Consider the following 24,723-nt stretch of genomic DNA (forward strand, 5'->3'; position numbering starts at 1 on the left):
TTTTCTCCTGCTGATAATAGCTCATCTTAATTAAATAGACTCTTACTCCACCTTTTCATGTTCTCTGTATGAATCTATCTTCTTACTATATGTTCCATTCTACGCGTCCGATGAAGTGGGCTGTAGCCCACAAAAACTTATGCTCAGATAAATTTGTTAGTTTCTAAGGTGCCGCAAGTCCTCCTGTTCTTTTTATTGAAACATGGCCGTCCAGGCCACTCAGTGTCCTCGGTGAGCACGATTCCTTTGTCTAAGACTGGAATCGTTTCCGGAGAGAATCAATTTTAATGGCAATATTCAGCAAATGGAAAGCAATGGTGTACATAATTTCAGTGCAGCATTTTACAGTGGCTGTTTACATCTTGGCTTATGAAAGTAAAAAGCCTCCTTTTATCAAGGTTACCACATAGCTAAACGTGAGTCTTTCAGGTCAGCGAGCTGGTTTCATTTTTTGTTTAAATGGCCATAGATGCCAAGCAAACAGTACATGAAAGCTTTCAACTACCTTGAAGAGGGGTTACGTGAAAGGAAATCCATTAATTGGAAAAAGCTTCATCGGGGCTTCGGGTGTAGGACAGTTCTCAAAATGGAAAAGAAGAGAAATAGCAGCAAGTTCATTCTGCATTCTTTGTAATTAAGAAAAATTTGAAGCTCAGTTTGCCATTTATGGGGAAGCCCACAGTTGATACGCTTTGTAATTTTACAACCAGTTGCTGTGTGCTTAAGGGTGTGATACCTGAGCAGAACAAATTTTAATCTTTCCTACACAGAGTTTAAGCTATATTTATGTTTAGACACAAAGTCAGAAAATGTATTGTCGTCCTGAAAATGTTAATTTTTCAGCACTCGTGGCATTTTTAGGTGCTTAACTGAAGGCGTGAATCTGTGCAGATTACTTCTGCAGATGGAACTGGTTATGCTTTTTTGATCTTTAAATAGAAACCATTCTGAAGGGCCTCCTTTTAATGTTGGTGAGTCATCAAAATGCAGAAAAACTGCATTCCTTTGACATTGTACATAGTTTTTATAGTGCCATAAGCAGTCCTTCTCCAACACACTCATATTTTGGGGACTATTCTTGATAAGGTCCTTTTACTTAGAAGAATCCTTTAACCATTTCCATTACTGGCTTTCAGTGACTCTTGAAGCAAAATAATCTTAAAATATACAAAGACATTTTAATATTTTAACTAGCGAGGACAAGGGTTCAAGTGCACTAAACTTAACTTAGGGGCATGATCTTGAAAAACATACCAGTATTTTTTCTTCATCACAAAAAACCCTCAGTACTTCTCTCTATCTCATCATCTTTTCCACCCATCCATGCCTACATCACCTTGTCCTCCATCTACTATTGCATAGAGCTTAGAATTTTCCTTCATACTTGATTGGCAAGCAGGTTTGCTCTCTGGTTAAGACCAATGATGAGGACTGGGGGACACTGGTCAAAGGCCACACTTAGACGGCAGCCACCTGGTTATCTTCCATCCCACCCAACACAGCTGTAGGGAAGGGAAAGGACTACTGAATTCTTACCAGGATATTATCCCTAAATAATGCTTGTGAACGTGCCTTTCATATCAAACTCCAAATAGTAGGTGTCAAAGTGGGAACCCCTTCTGGCTGCTATATGGGGAAACGGAATATTGTCTCTTCTTTCCATTCCATTCCCGAGTCTCTTGAATTCTGCAAGTCACAGCAAAATCAAGGAAAGTTTATGCCACCATTAATGGAAATCATTTAAGTCTCTTTCAAAATAAACTTGCTGTCAGGCTCTTACTGTTAAACTGAATTTTTTGTAAGCTGCAGAACTTGAGAAACATGCAAACATGAACTAAATGTGACATAGGAGGAAGATGATGTGCTGAGGCCAAGAAAATAACTTCTGGGTTTTGTTTTTTTCTTTTCCATGGCTAGATTGAGAGGCGTCTGGACACAGTGAGATCTGTTTGCCATATTTCACAGAAGCGGCTAATAGCATGTTTTCAGGGCCAGTATGGCACAGATGCTGATAAAAGACATGTAAGTACTGAGCGCTTCAGATTGTGCTCTGAGTCTGGTTTGTAAAGGCCTTCTATGTACGGATAAGCTGTTATGTCATAAGTCAGCTACCAGAACAAAACTCTCCAGAATCATCCCACATGTTGACATTTCCTATTGATTGGAATGCTTTGGTATAGTTCACAGACCAACTTCAGAAGTCACACTGCATGCAGAGTGCTATAATCCTGTCAGAGCACTTGCTCTGTCCCCTGGGTCTGGGTATGTATTTGACTTAGGATATGTTATTTGTATCCTCCCACCAGATTTTCAAACCTCGGTATAGACCTCAGGCAAAAGTTGTGATCTGGATACAGTAGGGCTGTCAATTAATCTCAGTTAACTCACGCGATTAACTAAAAGAAATTAATCATGTGGTCCCTGTTTGCCTGCAAAGAGTATCTTAAGGGAGAGAAACTAAATACGAAGTCTCATCTCTTCTACAGAAGAAGCTTCCTCTAACAGCTTTTGCTCAAAATATGCAAGAAGGATCTGTCCAGCTAAGCGATGACACTCTTTTGGGGTAAGTCTGGGTTTTTGTGGAGCTATGGTTTCTCGTTGTTTAGTTCTGCATGCAATAACTTCTGTAAAATGAGTCTATTAAAATGGTTGTACCTTTAGTTAATTTAAAGTAACAGCAGCTAATCCAGTTGATAAGTGCTGCAATTTAGGCAATCTGCAGGACAGTGCTGATAGTATTTAGCCCTAAAGTTGACATTTTATTCTGGACAAATGCACATTTGCAGGGTTTTTTTCTATAGGATCATAGAAATTTAGGGCTAGAAGGGACCTCAGGAGGTCATCTAGCCCAGCCCCCTGCGCTGTGGCAGGACCAAATAAACCTAGACCATCCCCAATGGGTGTTTGTTAAACTTGTTTTTAAAAACCTCCAATAGAGGTTCCTCATGCTCCTTTGAAGCCTATTCAAGAGCTTAACCACCTTTCTGGTTTAGAAAGGTTTTTCCTAATATCTAACCTAAGTTTCCATTGCTGCAGATTAAGCCTGTTACTACCTGTCCTACCTTCAGTGGACATGGAGAACAATTGATCACCCTCCTCTTCATAACAGCCCTTAATATATTTGAAGTCTATTATCCCAGTTGTCTTTTCTCTGGACTTAAGAATGCCCAGTTATTACCCTTTCCTCAGAGGTCAGGTGTTATAAACCTTTTAGCATTTTTGTTGCTCTATTCTGAACTCTCTCCAATTTGTCCACATATTTCCTAAAGTGTGGTGCCCAGAAGTGGGTACAGTATTCCAGCTGAGGCCTCACCAGTGCGGAGTAGAGTGAGACATTTACCTCCCATGTCTTACAACACTCCTGTTAATATACCCCAGAATAATAGCCTTTCTTGCAACTGCCCTCACATGATTCATATTCAATTTGTGATCCTCTGTAACCCCCAGATCCTCTTCAGCTGTATGACCATCTAAGCAATTATTCCCCATTTTGTAGTTGTCATTTGATTGTTTTCTTTCCTAAGCAAAGAACTTTGCACTTGTCCTTACCGCGTTTCATCTTGTTGGATTCAGACCCATTCTCCAATTTGTCAAGATCATTTTGAATTCTAATCCTGTCCTCCAAAGTGCTTGCAACCCCTCCCAGCTTGGTGTCATCTGCAGATTTTATAAGCTTATTCTCCATTCTGTTATCCAAGTCATTAAGGAAAATATTGGGTCCGGTGCTATTCAAGATTGACCCCTGTGGGATCCCATTAGATACGCCCTCCCAGTTTGCCAGCAAATCATCGATTCTGCATCTTTTTTTTTAAGCTGTTGGTGTGTAATAACTTGAGTAAACGACACAATGCTGCTTTCCTGTCCTTTCCTTTTAACAGGAAGATGCTTGACACTTGTGGTGATGCAGAGAATAAACTGGCAGCGGAGCTCTCTCACCATGAGGTACAGATTGAAAAAGAAATTTTAGACCCACTAAGCCAACTAACAGAGGTAAGTCACTTCACGCTCCAGGAAAGACTTGCGGCATTATATTTTCTGAGCGAAATCATAACTGTGCATGTGGCAAACTTTACTTCGGTTCAAAAAGCAAGTGACTATTTTATTTGTATTTTAATGCAGGCTTGTGTTTTAAGTTTTACAGATTTCAGTTACACTTAGCTACATGACACAATTCTGAAGTAAATGTAAACATTAGATGTCTGTGGTTTCAGGCGGAAATCCCCAATATTCAGAAGCAGAGGAAACAGCTTGCAAAGTTGGTTTTGGACTGGGATTCTGCAAGAGCTAGGTGAGAAGTGATTTCAAATACCATACAGTTTGCATAGTACAAACTGATTTCTTAGTAATATCTCCTCCATGCCTAACCTTCCTTTGGTATTTGCTTCTGCTGTGCTGAAATGTGCATGTTAACATTTACGGGGGGAGAAACATCAGTTAAGTTTAAGACCTTAAATGGTACAAAAAAGAACACATGGCTTTCTGATCTGAATATGGATCAAATTTAGATTTCTCATATTGTCTGCCACCAATTTAGGTAGGAAAACTGTTCACGTTGAAGTGAATACAAGACTGCATCTTTAGTCTATTCCACTTAGCTCAATAATTTAAAGAGACAGAGTTCAGCATCTGTCAAAACCTTATGCACCACAGTGTTGGGAAGGGTTCCTTTGCGCAGTGGGGATTATACTGTTTTAGTTTTTATTTAATCAGGGTGCTACGAGAACTTTTTAAAAATCCTTTCAATGTTGTGTACTTCCCACCATCTGCTTGTGAACACCAGGCTAAGGGTGAGGCATTGTCATTGTGTTGGCCATAGGATTTTAATTGTCACCATATTGGAGTGCTTTTATACCATTGTCAGTTGAACCCTCTCATGAGACACTGCCCAAATTTACATTTCAGACCTCTCTACATCCTGGCTTACTGAACCTGTCATCATGGATAAACGCCGTCTTTATTAAGGCAATGTGGCCTGCTAATATTAAGTCATGCTCATTTTTATCTGAGCTGCCTGGGGTTTTTGCTAGGGCTGGTAGTCTCTGCAGACTCCACATCCACCTTGGAGATGAGTGCCTGCAGGATCCCTGCTAGGATATAGTGGCACATTAGAGTCGCTTGGCCACCCTGTGTCTCCTCTACAAGACAGTAGACATGTTTCACACTAATGGCCCAGAAAGGGGGGTTAAATTGTACTGGGACCTGGTTTTGAAACTATCTTCTGGAGTAGTGAATAGTTGTCTGCTCACCAGAGGCAAGCAGTTAAGAAGAGGGGACCTTAAAGACATTGACTTTGTAAGTAGTATATTAAACGCTAACTATAATCTCCACTGAATAACTAGTTTCTCTTACACAGATATAGCCAAGCCTGCAAGACTTCAGGAACTAATTTTCAAATGCATCCATCAAAAATAGATTCCCTTAAGGAAGAGATGGATGAGGCTGGAAATAAAGTAGAACAATGCAAGGTAAGGCTGGCTCTATGAATCCTCTCCTAGGATATATCTGCCACTAAGGGATGACTTTGTACACCTCATTGTGGTACCAGTTGTAATTGCTGCCATCTTCACGAACTTTAATGTGTTAAGTGTTGTTATAAAACAATATGCAGTTAATAAGGGTTGTTGGGGCTAATAAGCAATGCAGAGATGGATTCACATTTCTCAATTAGCTGTTTGTTCCTTTTTCCTGGGCTATCTTACTGCTCTCCAGAAGGTCAAACATTGTGTTGTCCATCCCACAAGTAAAAATGTTGTGCCAAACCTTGCACTGTTCTCTCCATGAAGTGAATTTGGTCTCTCTGGTTCATTCGTTTCTTGGTCTCTGATGCTATGCACAAGGGAGACAATTGTGAACATCTGTCTATTAGGCCTGGACTGAGATGTTTGGATACTCTAAACCAACAAAGAGCCATTAGGTGTTAACTAGAAGGATGGATTTCAAGACAATGACCTGGAGATTATGCTCCCAGTTTCCTCATACACAATCCCTCAGCTGTCCAAACTCCATGCTGGAGATTCTTCTTTGGGCTTTATTATTCCCTTCTTTGCCTGTCTTTGGTTTTGTTACTCAGTTAAAAAGTAATCAAGAAGTTTGCATCTCACTACTGTGGAATTTGGGCAGGAAAGTCTTTGGGAAGTAATGAGTTTATAACGAAATTCATAGGTATTTCTGCCATGTACTACTCTAATATCCAAGCACAAATGATTGTTATATTTAGTGGGCAACTTGACTTGCTGTAGTAAATAAAAACAGAAAGTTAAGTAAAATCCAAAAATGCTTGGAAGAAAAAACCAAGGTGCCATATGAACAGCTCTATTTACTGACAGCATCATCCCTTGAAGCAAGTATTGTTGTTACCTAAATGATGTACTTTGATAGTAATCCAGTTTAATAGTGCAGACCTTTGTTTTGCCCTGAGTAGCTGGGTGGAAGTGTGGATTTTTGGAACGGCGTTCTTAAAACAGCCTTTTCTCTGTTGGCCCTCCCACAGGTAAAGCACATCACTGGTGATGCTGAACCATTGGGCTGCAACTGCCAGTACTGTTTATCCCATTAGTCCACTTGATAGCCTGCCACCTGATCAGTGTGCCATGGGCAAGTGGCTTGCTAAATTTCAGATCTTCTTGAGATTCTGTATTTTGGGCTTAGTGGGGGAAAATTATGTAATATAAATCATAGATATGTAGAACTGGGAGGGATCTTGATAGGTCATCTAATGCAAACCTCTGCACTGAGGCAGGATTGTGTCTTATCTAGACCGTCCCTGGCAAGTATTTGTGTAACCTGTTCTTAAAAACATCCAATGACAGATTCCACAACTTCCCTAGGTAATTTGTTCCAGTGCTTAACTACCCTTAGAGTTAGGAAGTTTTTCCTAATGACTAACCTAAATCTCCCTTGCTGCAATTTAAGCCCTTAACTTCTTGTCCTGTCCTCAGTGGTTAAAGAGAACAGTTTATCACCATCCCTTTATAACGGCCTTTTTTGTACTTGAAGATTTCTCTTCTTCTCCTCTCTCTCCCCCCCCTTAAAAAAATTACAAGGTATGCTTTTCTTTCCTCAAAGGATCAGCTTGCTGCAGATATGTATAACTTTGTGTCCAAAGAAGGGGAATATGCCAGATACTTTGTCACGGTGCGTGTTCTCTTGTTTGTTTATATTCAGTTATGGTGTTTGTTATATGCAAAAAAACCGTCACATTTCATTTCATGTGTTAAACCTTCTAGTGTTTGTATGTGTTCATCAGAAGCTAACAATATTTTTGTTTTGTTTTTTTAAAATATGGGTTCTGTTCTCAGTTATTAGAAGCACAAGCAGATTACCATAGAAAAGCATTAGCAGTCTTAGAAAAGGCCCTCCCTGAAATTCAAGCCCATCAAGGTAAAGTAACTTGTGCTCTGGCTGACGCTTCTCCTTGCCTCTGCCACCTCTGCCCTATATTCTCCTTCTTTATCTTGACTCTTTTGCATGCAGACCCTTTCTAATAAGGACGTCCTCTTTTTTAACCACGTTGCGTTCCCCAACATACTTCCATCTTTTGCCGCTGTGCTCTCTGGAGCTCCTCCAGTCCTGTATTAACACACTAACGTAACATTAAGGGTCTGTCTGAAACCTGAGAGAGAAAGGGGAAGACTTGTTTTTAGTTTGCACTGGGGGGTGTTCCCTATCTTACCTGGACATAGTGTGACTTTTCATTAACCCCTTCCTGGCACCTATGCGCCAAAGAGAACTTTCCAAGAGAGAAGCTAGGATCCTGATTTCTCTACTAGTATTGTCGGATTCAGACCCCTCCCTAAATGTTTTTCCCTGCCTTTTCAGCATGGGACGAGGCACTTGCTGGTTTGAACTAAAGTAAATGGTGAATTCTCTGTAACTGTGTCTTTAAATCCAGTTTTGAGGACTTCAGTAACTCATCCAGAGGTTGCAGCCCTGCTACAGGAGGGTGTGGATATGGTTTTCTGGCCTGCAATGTGCGAGAGGTTAGACTAGATGATCATGATGGTCCCTTCTGGCCTTAAGTCTGAGTCTAAACTTTGTGGGGGATGTTTTTCCCCTGGAAAACGCCCCTCCCCCCTTCTCTGTGCATATTATATTGCAACTACATCCTGGCCTCTGAACCCTGTGGCTAATTCTAAGTGTCAGAGACTGCAGAGCTAGCCTACATCTAAATGAGGCAGCTACATTTGTTCTATCAGGCTATGCATTAGTCAACTCGAGTTTAGGGTTACTCTAACGTTGTCCTAAATATCACCCTTACCAGCGTGGTGCCCACTATTGTCATTGAAGTCACTAGTGCCAAAGGGTTTAGCTTGAGCAAAGTCTGAGACACCACTATATCATGATCGGTATCGAATGTGCTGAGACTTTGGCAGAGCATACCAAGCTGTGGACCAAGTGGAAATTCTTAAGTTTTCTAAAGCAAGGAAACTTTGATATATGATTTTGCTGGAAGTGAGAGACACAATCTGCATTTGATAGACCTAATGGAAGATGCTATTAACAGGCTAGTGCAAACTAATAAGTATCTTTATGTGGTGCGATGATGGAACGCTGTGGACAATTGAGGTCTGTTCTGTATTTAAGGGAACTAGATCTGACTGCACTGGCTTGCTTCCTTGCATATTCATTAACCAGTTTGTTCAACACTTGAAAGACTAAGTCCTGCATAAGTGCTAAGTATTATATGGCCTGCTAAACCCAGGGTTGTAAGTTCAATCCTTGAGGGGGCCATTTAGGGATCTGGCGCAAAAATAAAAATTTAGGAGCGTGGTTGAAGCACTGGAATGTGTTACCTAGGGAGGTGGTGGAATCTCCTTCCTTTTTAGGGGGGAGGGATAGCTCAGTGGCTTGAGCATTGGCCTGCTAAACCCAGGGTTGTAAGTTCAGTCCTTGAGGGGGGCCATTTAGGGATCTGGCGCAAAAATAAAAATTTAGGAGCGTGGTTGAAGCACTGGAATGTGTTACCTAGGGAGGTGGTGGAATCTCCTTCCTTTTTAGGGGGGAGGGATAGCTCAGTGGCTTGAGCATTGGCCTGCTAAACCCAGGGTTGTAAGTTCAGTCCTTGAGGGGGGCCATTTAGGGATCTGGGGCAAAAATAAGGGATGGTACTTGGGCCTGCTGTGAAGTCAGGGGTCTGGACTCGATGACCTTTCAAGGTCCCTTCCAATTCTGTGAGATAGGTATATCTCCATATTATATAGCAGTCTGTATCGCTTCAAAAGGATGCCTGGAGCAGACTTGGGTTCTTTTCCTGCCTCTGCTCTAAGTTATTGTGACTCTGAATGACGCGTAAGCTCTCTGCACCTCAGTCTTGCCACTGTTTGTAAAAATTGGGATAATGATGGCTTGCTTGCCTTTTGTAAAGCCTTTTGCGATGGGTGGATGAAAAGGGCTAAATAAAATGCCAGGTAGTGGTGGTACAGCTCTTTGTATTGCATATATGCGTTATGGAAACTAAATTCTTCGAAGAGACCACAGTGTATCTGCACTAGAATCTTTCAAACCTGGTATACTCAGCTCTTTCATTTTTTCTTTCTGAAAGAAATAATGCATGATAGAGACTGACAGCCTGTCAATGCTTTATATGCATTTTTTCCATGACAACAGCAGAGAAGTGTGGCTAAAAAGAGAAATAATTTGTTATAGGGCGCAAGGCAAGTTGGTCTCTTATGGGGAAAACATTTTGTGTCAAACTTTAAAAAAAACAACCCAAGGCTTGCAGCCATGAGGAAAATTTTAAAGTGAGCTTGAATGCCTTTTTTGGAAAAGGGAGGGTAGGCTTGATATTAGAACAATGACAGATCCTTTAATATGGGGTTCTAATGGAGACATGGGGCTACTAATTATATGTGTCTAAATAACTGTCCTTTTACCGCAGTAGTAGGCTTTGTGTTTGGCTTAGCTGTTAACACACAATGTCAGCTGCAGGTAAAACCATACTACAAACAGCTCAGACCAACCAATTCGAATTTATTCTGAGCAAAATTCTTTATCTACAAGAGGATTGCAAATCTACACTTTGGGGTCTCCGAGAATCATGTGGTTTTAAATTGATTAAGTTCATTCTGAATGTTCCCACTAATGTGTGGTGGGGACATAATGTCTTCCACTTATACAAAGGAATAATTATTTGATACGCTATCCAAGAGAGATGGATCATTGTTTTTTACAGTCTTGGTAACACCTGCGGGCTCATCATTTTTCTTTTTACTTGTAAATTTAAGGGGCTTTACAAATCAAGGCTCAAACTTGCAGTATTTTTTTAAAATTCTTATTACCATACTGGAGACTCTTCTCTAAACTTCTCTGGGGCATAATTCAATTTTATTGGATATCTTGCTCAGTGTTTTTCTGCTCTTTAACTAGACAAATGGACAGAAAAGCCAGCCTTTGGAACGCCACTGGAAGAGCATCTCAAACGCAGTGGTCGTGAAATTGCACTCCCAATTGAAGCCTGTGTAATGATGCTCTTGGAAACGGGAATGAAAGAGGAGGTAGGAACTTCTACTTTAGTGCGCAGTGGCCTTTTACGCATGTAAAAGTCTCAACTCAAAAGAAAAAAAATGGACACAGTAGAGCCCAGTAAAACTATTAGGTGGGGGAAGAGCAGCTATACCTATCAGTCTGCGCGCTAAGGTGTATAATCGCTTATGGCATTTTGTCCAGTGGTATGATATAGGCCTTCCAAGATTACATTTTTCAATTACATCCAGGAATCAGATGCAACGTAACTTAAATGTAAAACAGCAGAGAAATAGGAAAGAGAAGAAATTAAAGCATGGTTATCCCTTAGTAGTTCTTCGAGTGATGGCCCCTGTTTGTATTTCTGTCATGGGTGCCCACACACTGGAGCTGGAAGGTTTCGTAGCAGTGTCCATTGACCTGCACACGTACCATGCATCTCCTTGTGCTCCCAGTCAAGTTTGATAGGCTGTGTATGCCTCCAAGGCAGACAAACCCTTCACCCCCTTGTTGTCCACAGTGCCTTAGCCACCTACCTCCAGAGGACCCGTGTCTTTCGGGCATCCCCAAAGCTAGCTGTAGCAATTGCAGACCAATCCAAAGGCCAAGCACTCTTGCCAGCGGATCTCAAAATGGATCTCTGGGTGCATCTGGATGTGCTACGTGCTTTGACGTACAACCATCAGATACGATTATAGCACGTTCTATGCGAGCGCAACCTACCACGTTGGCATACCTAGCAGATGTTCCTGGAAGGACATCGGTTGAGCAGCAACATGGCAATCCAGTCACATCTTCACCTCCTACTATGCTATCCCCCAAGCAGTGGCTGTGGGCCGCGCTGTATTAGACTGCATTTTCTTCTGCATCCTTGCACCCACCTCCACGCTGATTACTGCTCACGATTGGAATATATATAGGGACCACCACTTGAAGATGACGTTACTTATCTGTAACTGGAGGCTCTTCAAGATGTGAGATCCCTATTGGTATTCCAGTACTCGCCCTCCCTCCCATCTGCTGCAGACTGGCATACTTAGCGGTAAGGGGGTCACTGGAGAGCTGTTGACCCGCTCGGCTGGGAGCACGAGGAGATGCACATGTGTATCAACAGACACTGCTATGAAAACCTCCCAGCTCCAACACCTGGCACGCAGGTGCACGTATGATTGGAATACCAATAGGGACCCCACAGCTCGAAGAGCCTCCAGTTACAGGTAACTCTCCTCTTTTTAGTGCAACAAGAGCTGACTCAGTCAGGGCACAGTTTAAAAAAAAAAAAAAGTATAGAACTTGTCACTGCTGTGAAAATGGAGCCTGGGTCATAGTACTGCAAGTGTGAAAGATGAGACCAGCTGTTGTTCAAGTGAATTTGACACTTTAATTCTCATCATGTAGGGCTTATTCCGAATTGCTGCTGGAGCCTCCAAATTAAAGAAGCTGAAAGCTGCATTGGACTGTTCTACTTCCCAGCTCGATGAATTTTATTCAGACCCCCATGCTGTTGCAGGTATTTTCAGTATTCTGAATCAGACCCTTCATAAATTACTTCATGCAGTGAAGGTTTAACTTTTTCATGTTTAACCTGGCAGACACATTACAGTATTTTAAGATATTAGATATGATCTGCAAATGAAAATAAAATGAACCTTCCACCCTAACTGCATAGCCTTAGAGATCAAGCGATGGGTGCGCGTGCCTTGAAAGTTTTGCATGTTTATTTCTGTAAGGCCAGAGCAGTGTTCAAAATTCAGGTGGTGATGTTCATATGAGTGTCATATTTCTCATGACAGGGCTATTAAAATGATCAAGAGATACTAAGGCATGTGCAGTTGTAACTGTAACTCTTACCTGGTAGCACCATCTTGAGGCTTTATAGTGTGTACTCTTGTCGGCTAGATTAGCAAATGATCCCTGTAGTGTCCAGTGGCAGGCCCCATTCCGTTAAGTGCTGTACAAATCTATTAAGGGAAAAGTCTGAAGTGTGGTCAGTCTGAGGCCTGATCCTGCGCTGACTTCAGTGGGGCTTCACTGAGGTGCAAGGATTGAAGCCAAGATTGTTTCAAACAAAATCTGAAACGAGTCTGTGTGATCTACTGGCTAAGAATGTCTCCCTACTTGCAGGTGCCCTGAAGTCTTATTTACGAGAGTTGCCTGAACCTTTAATGACCTACAGTCTGTATGAAGAATGGACACAAGCTGCAAAGTAGGAGCACTTAAAATCTAGATATGCAAAGAAATATGTGTGCTGACTTATGCTACTAAATGAGGAAAAATGAATTTATGGAAAAGTTCATAAGTTTACACAATTGTTCCAATTGTCTTTCAACTCCAGCTAGTAAATATTTGTGTGCTGAATTAATCTTCAAACTTTTGTGCATTAGTGTCCTGAGGTTTTTTTAAAAGCATTAAAATATACTTCAGTAAAACAGCTTACGTTACATTTGAGTATTAAACTACTTCAGGCTCTCAGTTACACACCGTGAGAGAGGCAATGCCCTTTGCACATATTACAAGCAGAGCTAATGAGGGGATTCAGAGCAGTTATTAGATGAGTGAATGCAGAGGCAAGAGGATAATACATAGGTGGAAGCCTATAGACTCTGCTTTTCAATTGCTGGTAGCCGAAGGAATTTTGTTTGCTGATCTAAAAGTTCTCTTCCCCACAGCATACAGGACCAGGACAAGAAGCTGCAAGAACTATGGAAAATTTGTAAAAGATTGCCAAAGCCTAACCTGGCTAATTTCAGGTACATTAAGAACAATTGCTACAGTTTTTAGCGCTACAGGTTCAGTGCTAAAAAGTCTAACCTGTTTCAAGGCTAGGATTGATAATGATATGCGTTTTGATCTGGTTTGTATTTATCTATTTAAGTTCCATTAGGATTGTAAAGGGACGTTTGTTTTATCGAGGCACAAAGTGCCTTCGTGTCACTGTTGATGGTTCCATTCACTTTTATCAGTCCCTTGAAGTGGGGTCATGTAGACTTGTTCCCTACTCTCTCACGCCCCCCGGGACTGACCATGGAACAGGAGTGTAGCTCTTGTAGCTTTACTCTAGTGGTGCCAACACTCATCACGCAAGGTTGCTCAGCTTCTCACGTGGTATTCCTTTCCCTTGAGAACTTCCCAGGCTCAGCCGCTGCACCTGGCTTCTTGTTAAGCAGCTTAGCCCTCTTGCTTGTTTCACCTTTGGAGTGAAACACAGGGAAAACAAGGTTTCTAACTTGGAGTAGTCTTAAGTGCATGATAGGAAAATGTTTACTGTAATATGGTATTCTTTAGGGTTTATTTAGTGTGCTTTCCTAGTGCATGATCATTCTAACCTCAGTACTCTAGTTTTTGCTGTAAATATATTAGTTTTTGAAGGCATGCTAGTTCTTCCATGCTTAAGATGGAAGATATTTCCCAACTATTAGTCACTTTCTCAGTAAGCTCAGTTTTCATTGATTAATGGGAAGAAAATTAGGAGCAAACTACTAAGCATGACATTTTAGTCCCATTTTTACCAGTCACCCTTAGGAGTTTCTGGAAGCTTGACTTGAAACGTTTAATCTCTGTGTGATTCCAGTTAGCCGCATCCCCTCCAATGAGAGACAGCAATTATCAGTCATGTGCTAGAGAGCATTGTGTGTAGTGAGCTGTTGCCACCGTAACTGCCTAATGACTTGATTCATTCTTTGCAGGTATCTAATCAAATTCCTAGCAACACTTGCACAGAACAGTGACATTAACAAAATGACACCCAGCAACGTTGCAATAGTGTTAGGCCCCAACTTGCTATGGGCAAAGACTGAAGGGTAAGTTGGTTTTTAAATACTACTACTAATTGTATCTTCAGTAAAGCATAGAAATATAACTGTAAGTGCTTAACCAAGATCTGAAAAGGGTTTAAACAAGTTGTTGAGAAATGAATTGTAAAGGGTGGGATTTCAGGAGCATGTCTGCTTCTTTCTCCAGCAAACATTATGAAATTGCACACAGACCAGTGGCGTAAAGGCTGTGTAGTTTTCAGAATTTTTACATTCCATGCACTTCGTGGAAGTCTAGAATATTCTGGAAAAACCCTGGGCTTGATTTTTATGTGGCAGTAATTAAGTGTATAGTGGCACTCGTTTAATTCACAGCTTTCGGCATGCAAAATGAAAAAAACCAACAGGGTTTTTAACTTGGAAAGATGTCAAGTATCAGAGGGGTCGCCGTGTTAGTCTGGATCAGTAAAAGAGGCAGAGAGTCCTGTGGCACCTTATAACTAACAGACGTACTGGAGCATACGCTTTCGTGGGTGAACACCCACTTCGTCGGATACAACCCATGACGTGGGTATTTACCCACGAAAGCTCATGCTCCAATACATCTGTTAGTCTATAAGGTGCCACAGGACTCTTTGCCAACTTTGAAAGAGTTGTCTGTATCCAAGATCACAATCTTCTGAATTTTGTCCACAGATCTCTCGCTGAAATGGCAGCGGCAACTTCCGTCCATGTGGTAGCAATCATCGAGCCAATAATTCAGCATGCAGACTGGTTCTTCCCTGAAGGTAAAGACTTGCAGTAATGGGAGGAATTCTGTCAATACTAGTTCCATGGTATTCCTACACTGTTAAATAATTAGGAATATAAAATGTTGGTGCACTGCTTCTGGGTACATACACGTCTTAATCTGTCTTCATCCAGATGTGGAGTTTAATGTGTCTGGAGCATTTGTTGCTTTACCTGCCACCAATTCCAATCACTCCTCACAACTTGGGAGTGAGTATGAGTCGGGGACACTGGAGCGGAAGAGGCCTGTCAGCATGGCCGTAATGGAAGGCGATTTGCTGAAGAAGGAAGGGTATGTTTAGCTCCTGGAACTTTTTTCCAGCCATTAGCCCTCACTCAAACTCCCAACCACTGAGGAGGTTGTAATTTGAAATGTTTCGTAGCTCATCTTAAAATAAAATTTAAAACCTGTGGTCAGAAGGGGAAATACTCCTAGATAACCCGTCAGTGATTTATTTCCCCTCATATTATTGCAGCCTGAGGAAGGGTCAAAGGTAACGTACTGGCATTTACTTCAAGTTATGCTCTATGCATGATAAAAGCCAAGCAGATAATTACTGTTTCTGTTTACAATATTCCCAACTCCTAGATTTTAGGTCTCAAAATAATCCATTAAAAATAAAAGTACGTTTGATAGTATCTATTGCTTTAACTTCTGAATGTTCCAAGGCTTCTGTTTAAAACCACAGGCTGAAGTGGTGTTATCTGATGCCTTCATGATAAAAGACTTCTGATTTGATGATGGTACAGTATACCATGGCAGATGTGCTGTATTTACCCCCATACAATAACATGTAGTACATTTGTTATCAGTTTTTCATATCCGTATTTAAGGGATGTGCTGTTCTAACTCCTTATGCAAATGTTAAATTGTTACTTTGGTTTTAACTATGGTTAGACACATGCAAATTATTTTATTTATTGCAACTGTATACTAGATTTCCCTACTCCTGTCATGTGGTGAACAGTATTGACAGAGGGGAAAAAGAGAATCCATTCAAGGTTCATTCTTTCTTGTTTTAGTGGATTTTAACCACGTCAAATTAAACATTTCTAGAACATGCTGTGTTAACCTTTTTAAATGACCTATATTGGAATGACAAAGTTTATCCATAGTTAAATAAAGTAGTTTCCTTCCTTTTTTCATGCTTTTAACCATGCAAATGTATATAAACCTTTCTTTAGTAAATAAATGTTTATCTTGAAGTCTATATGGTGACTTGAAGATACCATGTTAAAAAGTTTGCGAAATACCTAATGCACAAAGTCTGAAGATATCCTGGTGTCTAAGGAAATTTCCTTATTTACTGGTGTGGTAAAATTACTCAGCATTCAGATCTTACTTGTCTTCAATTTGTAATTGAATAGCCCATCCCACTGATGTTTAGTTTACCCTTCGGTGTGAATGTCAAGTTGTGTTGCATGTCTTAACAAAAGTGGTGTTATATGGAGAAAGGTGAAGCTTTCCTTGTTGCTTTTTTGCATGCTAAGCAACGGGTTCCTGTCTGAGTTATAACATGCAATATTGCTCTTTGGCTTTATTTATCTGGAGTTGGCCTGCATGGTGTGTGTTCACTCTCTCTTCTCTCTAGCTTTGGTGTCAAGGTTGTGGACTTCCAAGTGAATCCTCGGAGATGTGGCACTATAAATAGAAAGCACACATCCCCAGCTTTCCAGCCACCACTTCCACCTACTGAGGCTGGCATGCTGGCTCAGCCTGTAGCAGAGCAGCATTCACAGGGTTCTGTGGCTGAAACCAGCCCAGTAAGTGCAACTTTTGCTCCCTTTGCTGGCACAGCAGAACATTTACAAAGTCAAGGAAATGAGGATGTCAGGTAAGAAGTCTGGTTTCTGTTGGCAGTGGCTTTAACAGGCTGCTTCAGCAACAAACTGGTCTCTGGCAGTATAAGTTACTCAACAGGGTACTACCATCCAACTTGAATATACCTGCCCTTTTTATAAAGTGCTTTGAGGTATATGGATAAAAAGAACCATACAAGAGATGATTATGGAACTTTCTCTTTTTAATTTGAAGTTAATTACTATAAAATCTGTTCTACACATGAGAATTTTCAAGAATTCTCCATCAGTATACTCTGCTGCCCTCTATTGATCTCTTCAAGTCATACTCCTGGAAGTATCTTCAAAACTCGGGCTCAGTTTATTGCTGAAAGCATAAGAAACTCTGGCAATACTAGAAGCCTGTGAGGCTTGTCTTGGTCATTTCTGTTAAGTGATGTAGATTCATGTCTTGTTTGCTTTTCGTTAGTAAGTGTGTTAGCTAGCAAAGAACAGACGTAATCTTAACCTTAACCAGCAAGTCAGAAGTCAATTTATCACTCTTTGGCATCAGTTTCTTTAGCACAATGGTATATTAGATTTTCACCACTTGACTGCTATTGAAATTCTATGCAATCATTTACTTTTTTTGCTAGTCACTGTATATTTTGATCTGGAGATTAATTATAATAGATTTGCCCATTCCTTATCACCCTCTAGGGTTATGTAACACTTTGCTTTTAGGTATTCTCCTGGTTTGTCCAAGTGAGAGCTGGTAAACCATTTTTAAGTGAAGTTTGGAGAGGACTAGTCTTTTAGGCAACCTCCCACAAAGTAAAACAGTCTACAGGTGCCATTGCTGGATTGGTTCAGATCAGTAACTTTGTTGCACTTTACTTAACTTTTGTTCCCAAGTGACATTCTTGCAGATCTGATCATAATGGATCAATGCCCAAGATCTCTAACTCTGAAAACCTGAACTACACCCAAGCTATTAGCAAACAGTACTAGTGGATTCAGAAGTACAGCAGTATAGAAGGGGTTGTTCTCTGCCTTTAAGAGAATGTACTGATAGTTTTTCTTACCTAAATTTATCTACACAAAAGCTTTCTTGTTTTGTGAGCGTTAATGAATTCTTTAGTTGAACTGGATCTTGTAAAAGCCAATACCCCCTCCAAATTCAGGATTACAATCTAACAATACAGACGGGGGAGGGAAATGTACAACATGCAGGCAAAATGATCAGGCACCGGCTTTAATTTCTTTTCTTTTTTATTGTGAGGCAGGTATATTGCAGAAGTCAAACAGCATGTGTGTGGGAAGGAAGGACATGGATTAGGGGGAAATGCATTCCCAACAACCTGCACTCCACACAAACCATTCAGACTCCTTGGTTCTCTTCCCGTCCTGCTGCCCTTATGCCCTGGTGGCTTCACTCTTCCTCTGGCCCTCCTCATTGCTGAGATCTTTATACAGATCCGCACTTCTCCGTACTTTCTCCATTTGTAGGTCCCCACTAACCTCCTGTCTTCCTCTGAAGTACCTCCGTGGTGGTCTGTCTGGCAGAAGCAGATCCCATGGCAACTTCTCTAGCACTGCTTGTGGGTCATGCATGATTTAAGAAGGAAGCTACTCCTTTTATCAAACAGCCTGAACTGTGCCCTTCTAGTGGCAGCTTCCGCATGGTTTTCCCAGTCCTCCTGCCTGGAGCTGCGCTCAGAGCCAAGAGCATCACAATGCTTCTCCGCTCTCTGCAGGGCAGTTTGATATGCTCCAATATCTGGGTCAGAGGTTGTCGTGTCAATGGCTCAATCAGAAGCTACTGTCATGTTCTCTAGTATCTCTGCTCTCCTTTAAAATAGTCTGTAGCTATTGCAAGGGAAACTTTAAATGTGAATAAAGCGTAACCAATGCAAAGATGTCTGAGTCTGTTCCAGGGCCCCTGCAATATCCCTGGGGTATGGCCTATCTCAGCTCAGTGAGGTGTTAAATCAGACAGCCAATGTTGATATCACTAGGCACGTCCGGACTGCACAAAAGGTGGCAGGGGTGGAGGGGAATTATACCAAGATGGGTATTTCAATGTCAGTCTTGCACTGTCGTCCCTACCCTGACAAGCTACATGGAAGCTAAAAACTAAACTCCGGAGGGTGGCATCAGGTAGCTACACTGTGGCAAAAAAATTCCTGCCGTCTTGTCTCAAGACGTTTTCCCCCAGTCAAGGAGCCGTGCCAAGAAGCCAGAGGAGCTCAGAACTGCCTGCACACTCTGAATATCTGCATGATCTAAAGTGAGCAGAGTCTCATTTTGGTGACTCACATAACGTTGTGTGGGAGGAGCTTAACAGAGCATCCCCACTTTTATTCCCCAGTCTCATCTCTGGGTATATCAAACTAGCTGCTTTTTGAGATGTCCTGCAATGCTGGGGCAACCGAGGTTATTCTGTTAAAGCCACAAGCACATGGTGACTTAAAGTGGGGTATGAATTTTTGAGAGTAATCCAAGGGTTTTCCATGAACTTTCAAGTTGGGAGTCTGATGAACCAGCCTTAAATGTATCGACTCCTCTTCAACGCAGAGAGAATACAGTTGGTATTAGAACAATAATTAATGTAAATATGTATTCCGGTGTTCATGCAAGGCTGGCTATAGATTTATTTGTTTTGGTGAGACTACATCAAATGTAGTCAGCAGGGCCCGTTTAAGACTAAGACTTGGTCCACACTAGAAAATTAGCTTGGTTTAATTACATCAGGGTATGAAAAATCCACACCTGTGAGTAGCATTTTAAAGCCAACCTAAGTCCCTGTGTAGACAGCACTAGGTGGATGGAAAAATTCTTCTGTTGACCTAGCTATGACCTCTTGGGGAGGTGGGTTTACGCTGATGGAAGAATCCCTCCCATCAGCACAGTTAGGGTCTACACTGAGGTGCTGCAGCTGTGCCGCTGGACTGTTTCAAGTGTAGATAAGCTTGAAGTAGACAGCTGAGCATGGCAGCTCTAGAGATGCACAGTCTCGTTACTTCACTTGTAACTAAGAATCCCTTCAAATACCATTTTAGTACAGGAATCTGTTTCCCATGACTCAGACACCTGTATCTGGAATTAACCTGTTTCTAGTGTAAACCCATGAGTGTGATGCAGTACATCTGGGGGAGAGGTATTTCAAAAGCAACTTCTGATGCAGGTGTTTTACATTTTCAGTACCTCAAAGCCCAGGGACACTGCAGCTTCAACTACTCCTCCACCTGTGAGAAATGGTGGGCACTTAAGCACTGTGCAGAACCAGCCGCAGTCATCCAATAGCTCTAACCAGCTTTGTGTTAGTCAGCCACAGAATGCTGCTGGTCCCAGCCCCCACGCAGTGAGGAGAGGTATGTTGGGTTCTTGTTTGCAGTTTTCAGTGTGAGACTAGACTCATTTCTGAAACAATTGTTGTGATTAAAATATTGACCTCTCACAGCTGGGTGCTTGCCCACATAGCTGTTTCCTAGGATTGTTACCCGTTATTGCACTCCTGGTTTATTTGGATGGACCAGTTCTCCACTCAAGCAAATAGTTCAACCGTGTATTTTACCAAAACTTACTTAAACTTGAGTCTGCTACCATGGACGAGTCTGAAGAATATTGTGATGTTGCCAACCATGTACAGTGGTATCACTTGGGCAGGAGTTTGCTGATTAATAACCTTTGTGTACATTTCTTGGTAACCAATATGAAACTACAATGGTACCAGGCCCGGATAATTTCAACTGGAAAGCGTATGAGCATTTTAAATGATGTTACTCATTCCCTTATTTCAAGGTTTTATTCCAGCTGTACATAGTAACTAATTTATTCTTATCAATGTCTCTCAAAGCTGTGAAAAAGCCTGCACCAGCACCTCCTAAACCTCCACCGGGGCAGCCAGGAACCTATGGTTCTATTGCAGCAGCTCAGCTACCTTCTGCCTCTCCAAAACCACCCACAAGAAGTCCTTCTCCTCCCGGTCAACTTACAAACCCAGGGGCAGTCCAGAGTTCCACCTCTTCCCAGGTTTCTGCACCTCGGAGACACTCCAGCAGCCTCTCCCCAATACAGGCTCCTAACCACCCACCTCCACAGCCCCCAACACAGGCTACTCCTCCTCTGCAGCCTAAACTAAGTAGTCAAGTATCTTATCCACCTGCTGTACCTAGTGGGGAACATGGACCTGAACAGCCATCTTGTACTCCTCCTCAGACTCCAACACCACCTGATACGCCGCCTCTAGGAAAACACAATGCTAGCTCCGCACTATTTCCACTGCAGCCGTCTACCCAAGAAACTTCGCAATCTCATTCTCCTCCTCAGACTGGTACGTTACCGAGACCAAAGCCAGTACCAAAACCCCGGAACCGACCTAATGTTCCCCCACCACCTCATCCTCCTGTTTCTCATTCATCTGGAGACAATGTTCTTACAAATCCCACTCAAACTGCTTCCAAAATAATAACTGGTAAGTGAATTCTTTGTATGCTGTAGCATGTTAATATATTTTGGGGCTGGGAGACTGTCTACTGCTGTAAACATCAAGTTGAAATATACTGATGAACCTTCTTTGGTGAAATATGAAAGGCAAGCTCAGTTAAGTTATTAAATTACTTGTTTTATTCTGTTAAAATGCTTGACCTGCATATTATGGTTTACGAGGTCTCTGCAGAGAACCGTCCAGCACTTTCCACGGAGAGGACTTTTTGTTCTTATAAAAATGAATGTGACTTACTTTCTGAATATGTTTTCCAGCCTTGACAGCAGAGCATTGTTACAGGACTCAACTTTAAATGGCTTTTCCAAGCTCTTCACGTCATGGCAGCTACCATTACGTAGGCATGAGTTGCAGAAATGGCAAATATTTTGAAGTGGGGGGAGGCCTAGCCAAGGAGAACACATTAAGCATGTATTCTAAGTCAAGATTTCTGAAGTGGCTAATGCCTTTGTGAGCCCTAACATGATGTTAATGGACCGGACTTTTCAGAGGGTGAAAATCAGGCCCCCATTAAGATGTTCCAAATTAGGCACCCAAAATCACTAATTGTTTTTGAGCACCTTGACCTGGTATAAATATGCATCTCTGTATTCCAACATAACTACCATGCTACTCCAAGTATGTCTACATTGCAGTCAGAGATGCAAATAACAATAGGAGTGAAGCTGCAGCAGCATGGGCTATACAAGCTAATTTGGGGACCCGGGGAAATCTATTCAAGTGGCTAGTCTGTGCTGCTGTGGCTTCCCTGCTATTGTTCAGGCTAGTTAGATCACAAAAAGAAAAGGAGTACTTGTGGCACCTTAGAGACTAACCAATTTATTTGAGCATGAGCTAAGTGAGCTGTAGCTCACGAAAGCTCATGCTCAAATAAATTGGTTAGTCTCTAAGATGCCACAAGTACTCCTTTTCTTTTTGCGAATACAGACTAACACGGCTGTTACTCTGAAACCTGTCATTATGCAAGTTAGATCACAGTTAACTTGGGTATGTCTAGACATGCTGCAATCATACCTCTGCCTGCAGTGTAGACGTACCCTCATGGGGCACAAGGTGGTATTTGCAGGCTCCCACAGGAATAGTAGAGTCTGCATTTTATAGATGATAGGTGGCAATAATAAATTTAAATCTTGAAGAAAAATGTGACCATCACAGTCACAAAAAGCAGCACCTTTGAAATGTCTTCCTGCTAAGTCTGACTTTTTTAGACACTTTAAAAAGGAAAGGTAATGAACATAAAAGACTAATGCTTTTAAATCTGCGTGTTTAATGGTTAAACCCCTTTTCAATAACACTTCAGCTGTCTAGATTAAAGACTAATTTTGTTTGGAATGCAAACTGTATTCTGTTATCTAATAGCTCTACCCCATAATGCCTTCACAGGTGGGGAAGGTTACTGCGACTAAGGTTTGTACTGATCAGAACCCTGCAATACAGCTACAAATGCTCCTGCGCAGCCATTTTTATCTGTAGCTTTCTTTTGTTCATGTGCTTTAAAACGTGTGCTTTTGTCCAGTTTGCCCTATAGCTCATTATTACACATGCTGTCCAGTTTGTAACAGACATTAGGACCCATGTTTCATTTTGATAGTCACTTGCAAGCTTTTTTGAAAAGAATCCTCCTTAAAGTGTACCATGCAAATAATTAACACTCAATGTAATGCAGTTATCAGAACTACCACTTCTGGTGTCTAAAGTGATGTAGTGACCCATTTAAAATGTCTGTTCCCCTCCTTGGTTAACTTTTGCCAAACTGAAGAGTTGGGAGTTAACGCAAAAAACTTTGCCACTCATATTTGGTTTCTAATGCAGCTTTTACACTAGGATTTTGATTATTTGGATTTTAACTGCTTGGAACTTACTCATACAAAGCACACACTGTTCATGAACTAAACCCCAATGCAGAAAAGCTCCTGGCAGCATCTCTTTGCATTCTGGCATGTTTGTATTTGCATTCTGTAAGGTCCTTAGCCTCCTTAATGGTGCTACAAGTCTCCAAAGAATAGGTCGTTTAGAAACTTGACAGTTGCCTAATGTAATGGCTTAGAGGCAACAAGTTATGGTGTGCTGAATAAACGGAGGCCACGTACCTGTGTTGATTACCCCAGGATGTGGTTATTACAGGATTTATGGACAATGCACTTTAATATTGTACCGAGAAGCTTAATTGTAATTGCAATTTCTAAATGAAACTACCACTAAACTGGCTGTCAAATTGCTGGAAGTGAACAGCTTTAAAAAAGGCTTTAATCTTTTGTCCTCTTCCATCTCACTCCCCCTCCCTTCTTCACAGGTCAGCCACATTAATCTCTCCAGAATAACAGCAAAATTCTGTTTCCAAATTGAATTGGGAAAGTAGTGCTGAGGGGCTGGGATTCTTGCATTATGCTTGACAGTGAGTTATTCTGGGGATAAAGAGCCATGCTGACATGTAGTGGGAGAGCAAGGGCTGAGCCTCCTTTTCCAAATGTTGGCTTCTGCAGTTTGACTATCTTGTTTGGGCTTTGGTGTATTTTTCCATATACATGGAGTTTCCTGCTTCATCCGAGGCAGTGGCTTTGTGGCTGGCAAATAGCTAAAAACTGAATTTTATTAGGTCAATCCCATAGGGTTATTTAGGAATAGCCATATAATTAAGCAGATCCCTCTCCTTTGGATAATAGCGATTCAGAATACAGGAATTTACTGATCTGTTGTAACATTAAATGATTATTCAAATGAGGCAATCACAACAGAGTACAGCAGTCTGCACAGCTGAGAGGTGTGGCTATATCAGTAACCATACAACACTCCTGCAAGTCTGTGCTGGGGAATTCCATCTCTTTAGTAAAAGAAGCCACTTAAAGCAGAACTAAAGTGTTCTTATAGTTTGATTTGGTCCATATATTTTCTTAATGTATCCAGGAACTGACTGCCAGCTGTATCTCAAATGATGCCATTTGTACAGTGTCAGACTGGAAAAGTTTAAGGCCACAAGTACTAAAGTAATGTAACAGTTAGTGAGCAAGCTTTAGCAAACCAGCCAGATAGAGTGGCTGATGTGAGCAATAGTACAAGAACTTTACTGGCATTATTACATGTAGGGAGAAGCAGGAGTGTTTATATTATTGGATTCTGTATTAAATCTAGCAAGTGCATCCATGCATATATTTCGGAAGTATTCCAAGAAATCTCCTGGAAGCTAAGGAATTTGGAGAAAAGGCTGAATCTCAATGCTCAGGTTCACCCCTTGCAAGCCACACTGGGATAGGATCAGCCACTCTTTGGAGACTAAAGAGACAATCACATGCATATATTTCGGAAGTATTCCAAGAAATCTCCTGGAAGCTAAGGAATTTGGAGAAAAGGCTGAATCTCAATGCTCAGGTTCACCCCTTGCAAGCCACACTGGGATAGGATCAGCCACTCTTTGGAGACTAAAGAGACAATCATACA

General features: G+C 41.5%; 1 protein-coding gene across 4 annotated transcripts in view; it reads left to right on the forward strand.

Moving 5' to 3' along the window:
• The window catches only part of ARHGAP17 (Rho GTPase activating protein 17), a 68,619-nt gene that overhangs the window by 37,503 nt on the left and 6,393 nt on the right, over nt 1-24,723 (forward strand). For 2 of the 4 annotated variants that reach the window (XM_073361655.1, XM_073361653.1), the window contains exons 3-19: nt 1,918-2,022; nt 2,487-2,563; nt 3,879-3,990; nt 4,212-4,288; nt 5,354-5,465; nt 7,066-7,134; nt 7,299-7,380; nt 10,366-10,493; nt 11,860-11,971; nt 12,586-12,667; nt 13,131-13,211; nt 14,148-14,261; nt 14,910-15,001; nt 15,138-15,294; nt 16,595-16,837; nt 19,986-20,155; nt 20,641-21,258. In XM_073361655.1, coding sequence (XP_073217756.1) covers nt 1,918-2,022; nt 2,487-2,563; nt 3,879-3,990; nt 4,212-4,288; nt 5,354-5,465; nt 7,066-7,134; nt 7,299-7,380; nt 10,366-10,493; nt 11,860-11,971; nt 12,586-12,667; nt 13,131-13,211; nt 14,148-14,261; nt 14,910-15,001; nt 15,138-15,294; nt 16,595-16,837; nt 19,986-20,155; nt 20,641-21,258 — 2,431 coding nt within the window. Of the gene's footprint in view, nt 1-1,917; nt 2,023-2,486; nt 2,564-3,878; nt 3,991-4,211; nt 4,289-5,353; nt 5,466-7,065; nt 7,135-7,298; nt 7,381-10,365; nt 10,494-11,859; nt 11,972-12,585; nt 12,668-13,130; nt 13,212-14,147; nt 14,262-14,909; nt 15,002-15,137; nt 15,295-16,594; nt 16,838-19,985; nt 20,156-20,640; nt 21,259-22,671; nt 22,696-24,723 lie in introns of all 4 variants that reach the window. The other 2 variants (XM_073361654.1, XM_073361656.1) reach the window with 2 other exon arrangements.

Source organism: Lepidochelys kempii, chromosome 10 (genome assembly GCF_965140265.1).
Source record: "Lepidochelys kempii isolate rLepKem1 chromosome 10, rLepKem1.hap2, whole genome shotgun sequence".
Taxonomy (NCBI): domain Eukaryota; kingdom Metazoa; phylum Chordata; order Testudines; family Cheloniidae; genus Lepidochelys; species Lepidochelys kempii.